Source organism: Triticum dicoccoides, chromosome 7A (assembly GCF_002162155.2).
Source record: "Triticum dicoccoides isolate Atlit2015 ecotype Zavitan chromosome 7A, WEW_v2.0, whole genome shotgun sequence".
In the NCBI taxonomy this organism is placed as follows: domain Eukaryota; kingdom Viridiplantae; phylum Streptophyta; class Magnoliopsida; order Poales; family Poaceae; genus Triticum; species Triticum dicoccoides.
In genome coordinates, this window is record NC_041392.1 from 457,535,263 (window position 1) to 457,539,910 (window position 4,648).

The following is a 4,648-nucleotide window of genomic DNA, read 5'->3' on the forward strand; positions in this document are numbered from 1 at the left end:
CCTTGGTTTCGTTGGGTGTTTCTTTACGACGTAGAAGTGTGAGGGATTATGGTTGTCAGGTTGATCATGGGTTAGGGGGTTTCTTTCTTAATGAGTAGTCCGCATGTGGTCTATATGTATCGGTTTTCGCCCGGTTTTCCGTTAATTAACTGGACAATTCTTTTTTTCTTAATTAATCGACGAGGCAAATCGTATGCCTCCGTTTCGAAAAAAAAGCTGCTTCCACACGGACCAGTTGAGCTCAGCTTCCCCTTTCACTCCACTGTAGAGTCTGTCCCCTTTGAGTCGCCGGAGCCCCGCACGCAACGACAAGCCAGCCGCCGATGACCAGCCCACACCCACAGGGGCACACCCGTAAATTCCCCCCCAGAACCACGCCCTTCCCCCGCCCCTAATCCCGCATTTAGCATTTTATCCGTTTAAACGCGTAGAGCCAAACATTTTCCACTTCCCGTTCTGCCCCTCCCTCCCGAACGGCAGTTTTCGAATTCCGCATTGAAAACTCGGCCCTGGGGCGTACAGCGACAATTTCGCGTCCGATTTCTTTATTATTGTTATCGCCCCCCGGACGCGGCACTAATTTAATGCCCCGATAATTTTGTTTATTTTTCCTTTTTTAATCGGTTTTTTGTATCACGCTCTCCCCTCCCCTCCCTTTTTTGCTTTTAGTTTTGCCTTTTTATTTCCTGCGTCTCCTCCCCTTTTGTTTTGCATTCCGGCCTCGCTCGCCCGCTCGCTCGCTCCCGGTTTCTTCCCCCTCTCGCCTCCCGGCTGCGGCGCAGGGATTCTGTCTTGTTTTTGGTTCCTGGGATTTGTGGATTTTTCGCTTTATTTTTGCGGGCTTTTTTCCCGGTGTTTTAATTTTTTTCTGGGGATTTTTGGAGGCGGGTTTTAAGGAGGGAGCCGGAGGTGGTGCGAGATGGGGTCGGTGCGTGGGAGCTCTAATGGCGGGAGCTCGTGTCGGAAGCCCTAGTTGGAGCTGCTTCTGTGTCGAGTGCTGCGCGCATGGAGGCCAATCCAGGGGAAGCGAGCTCTCCGACCGCAACTGCGCCTGCGGCTGCACCGGTAGCGGCAGCGGCGGTGGCGGTGGTGCCGGAGGCTACGGTGAGCTTTCAGTCACCGGCATCTGCGCCGCCTCCGACAGCTTCACATGCACCTGCACCGTCTCCGGTGGAGATGGTTAGCTCGAGCGGCCTGTTTGTGCCGCCGGGTATGATGACGGCGATGGTGGCGGCCGCAGGGAGAGGGGCTCTGTCCGCGGGGCCGTTGGTCAAGGTGGGGAAGAAGCGGGGGAGGCCGAGGAAGTACGGGCCGGACGGGAGCCTGATCCAGCCGTTGAACGCCACGCCGATCTCCGCCTCGGCTCCGATGTCGGCCGCCGTCGCGGCGGGGCAGTACACGCCTGCGGCCGCGGTTGGCGCCGCCATGAAGCGCGGGAGGGGCCGGCCCCTCGACTTCGCCGCCGCGGCGGCCAAGCCGTACCACCACCAGCTGCACCAGCCGCCGCAGCAGCAGCAGTTCGGTTTCCACTTCAGCTCCATTGGTTGGTATCCTTCTCGTGCTCCCTTCTCTTCCCCACCCCCCAAAAATGTTCAGAAAAATCTAGGAGCATAACACTTCTAATTTTTGCCGCAATCCACAAATCCTCCATGGAAAAAATAAAACTGGATTATTTCCTGAAAATTCCGCAGATTAGGTCTCAGAAATTATGATACTAATAATAGATGGTGGCTGCAAGGGGCAAATGGCCGAAGTCGTGCGTCACTCCGTAGTTCGTTCCTTGTCATGGCACTGTCTGTGTCTGTCCCTCTCTTATCCGAATATTTCTTGTCTCCTCGCCACGCCTCCATCCATGATCAGGTCCACGGTCATACAAGATTCGAAGCTCTGGGAGCAAGTAGGGGCCAGGTGGAGGCATATCCTTACTGAATCCTTAGGGCCTCTTTGCTGTTCTCTTCTTTTCTCTGGTGGGGTTCTTGCCGCCGTGGGGGAGGCATGGTGGCATGGTGATGCTGCTGCTGGTGTTTACAGATTCTGGAGCCAAATACGGAGATGGATCATAACAAGATCCCCACAGTTAGGATGGAGGTTCTCCTCCCTTGGTAGCCCCAGTCATCGCTGCCTCTGCCGTGATGACAACGCGCAACGGCAATGTATAATTGTCCCGGCTCCTGTCCGACCTGGTTTGTGAGTCTGCTAGTTCAATTGGGAATGGTTGGGGTGAAACAGTTTTGTCAAGCGTCATGAATCTGTAGCATAACATACAAGGATTCGGCGTAAAATGATTAATGGTTACTTATGTTTGCATTGAATGGGCTACTGGATCACCTGTTTTCTGCAAACAGATGATCTTAGGCCACCTGGAACTTTCACTTCGCTTTGTCATATTCTGGTGTCAGTTCAGTCTGTTAACCGCAGCATGTGCTTGTAGGTGACATGGTGGCTTGTTCTGCTGGTGGGAATTTCACTCCTCATATCATCACTGTTGCTCCTGGTGAGGTATGATTCCAATGCTTCCTTTTAAGTCATGGCTTGTAGCTTACATTGGATGTTTTTCAGCCTGGTCAACTTGTATGCATTCTTGTCCGCAAAGCTATTCTGACTAGCATGCATTTTATCTGATCTTAAAACTTTTTTTTTGAGAAGCACAGATTACAATGTAGACGCACGCACACACTCACACCACCACACACACACACGCACTCACACAGCACCTACTGAAGACCGGGTCGAAGTCACTGAAAAAATAATTTCAGTAATTGGTTCTCATCTTAACCATCCAGCACTAGTTGGTTCTCATCTTGAAACTTAATTTGAAAGAGCAAATATGCTGCTCTATCTCAAAAGGCTTTGCCAGATTTTGAAACTAGTGTTATACATAGTACAATATACATCTGATAGACTAGTATTATCCATGAATTGTGTTTTTACCTTTAGACTTGTCTCTCCCAAATTTGATTACTTATACTTCTGCATGTTCAACCATTGCTACTCTTACCAATCCCTGGATAACTACCAAATAAAGTGTTTTTTTTATGAAGAGCTTAATTATCAGTGGTGCTGATAGTTGTTGCATGTTGATTCAGGATGTGACGATGAAGGTTATATCATTTTCTCAACAAGGACCGCGAGCTATTTGTATTCTCTCTGCTAACGGTGTGATATCAAATGTTACACTTCGTCAACCCGACTCCTCTGGCGGCACGTTAACTTATGAGGTGTGTTCATTCACTCTAATGCACGTAATACCTTATTACGAAGCTATTTCGCCTACATGTGTAAAGACTCAGCCCTCCTACTTTGTCTGTAGGGACGCTTTGAGTTGCTGTCCTTGTCTGGTTCCTTCATGCCAACTGAAAACAGTGGCGCACGAAGTCGGTCAGGTGGAATGAGTGTTTCTCTTGCCAGCCCAGATGGTCGTGTTGTCGGTGGTGGAGTTGCTGGCCTTCTGGTAGCGGCTAGTCCTGTTCAGGTGCTGCTACTTATCTATCATAATGATTTGAACACCTATGAATTTGGTCTGTATACTAAATCAAATTCTCCGCTTATCTTGATATATACAAGTAACATTTCGGGCTCTAAAAAAAAGTAACATTTCGGTAAAAAAGGTCGATTTTCACGGCATTTGACCATTCGATTTTCATTTATCAGCAAGATGGTCAAATGTGTAATAGTAGTTGTATATCTCCTGCAAAACGTAACTGAACATCATTGAATCTGATTGCCAGATTGTCGTGGGAAGCTTCCTGCCAAGCTATCCGATGGAACCGAAGCAGAAGAAGGCGAGGGTGGTCGCGGCACCAATCCTTAGCCAGGCACCCCCTGCTGTTCAGCTCTCTAGTGCGGATACGCACAGCAGCGAGCAAGGGCAGCACAGCTCGGCCGCCCCAAGAATGAACGTCGTAACTTCTTCAGCGTACAGCGCAGACCAGAACTGGGCATCCACCGTTGTTCAGTCGGCTCCTGCCGAGGCATCAAGAAGCGCATCGTCGGGCGATCTGAACCTCACTGCCTCTGGATCCTGAAGCCCATCGAGCCAAACCCGAGGAATTCATCCACAGAGTCTCTGTGTGGTGCATTTCCTTTCTGACATGTAAAAGATGTATCCACTAGGTTGGTTTTCAAAAACCCCACTAGGTTTTCTGTCGGGCAGCTCAAGAGTCTAACTGCATTTGCTGTAGCTATGTGACGTTAGTACCTGTCGATCTTGTTGGACATTGTGTAGCTACACTTCTATTGTTAGTGTGTCTTAGCCTCTTAGGCCTACTTCATCTGTTGGATTACATGGATTAATTTTGAGTTAGAGTTTTTCTCACAACTGTTCTTGCTGTGCTACTGTCTCCTTTCGCTGATCATGATTCGCCAATCAATCTGAAGTTGCTTTAGTACTACTAAGGCTTCATTTACCAAACCGGTGACACATGCTCATGTTGAAATTGTGTTTTGGAAGCTTTGCGAGAAACATCATGTTGATCAATGTATTTATTGTCAAGAATACGTAAGTATGGCGTTTTGGAAAAATTCAAACTTCTCCGTTTCAAAAAAATCTTAAAAAAATGTACAAGCATATAAGGATGTGATGTGTATGTGTTAAATTTCAGGACGAGGTACCCTGAAATGTGAGCTGCGAAAAGAAAAAAAATCATAG

General features: G+C 48.6%; 1 protein-coding gene across 1 annotated transcript; it reads left to right on the forward strand.

Annotated features, from left to right (window-relative positions):
* The first annotated feature begins 481 nt into the window (after positions 1 to 481).
* LOC119330696 (AT-hook motif nuclear-localized protein 1-like) lies at positions 482 to 4,315 on the forward strand. Its single transcript, XM_037603813.1, has 5 exons — positions 482 to 1,543; positions 2,432 to 2,499; positions 3,087 to 3,218; positions 3,311 to 3,472; positions 3,729 to 4,315. The coding sequence occupies exons 1-5, from the start codon at positions 1,006 to 1,008 to the stop codon at positions 4,023 to 4,025; spliced, it is 1,197 nt and encodes a 398-aa protein (XP_037459710.1). The 5' UTR covers positions 482 to 1,005; the 3' UTR covers positions 4,026 to 4,315.
* Positions 4,316 to 4,648: the final 333 nt, after the last annotated feature.

Bases quoted from the DNA above. Each gene is read 5' to 3' on its own strand.
- LOC119330696 (XM_037603813.1), top strand. From the start codon at position 1,006: ATGGAGGCCAATCCAGGGGAAGCGAGCTCTCCGACCGCAACTGCGCCT. The intron at 2,500-3,086 runs GTATGATTCCAA...ATGTTGATTCAG, and splicing joins TCACTGTTGCTCCTGGTGAG to GATGTGACGATGAAGGTTAT. The intron at 3,473-3,728 runs GTGCTGCTACTT...TCTGATTGCCAG, and splicing joins TAGCGGCTAGTCCTGTTCAG to ATTGTCGTGGGAAGCTTCCT.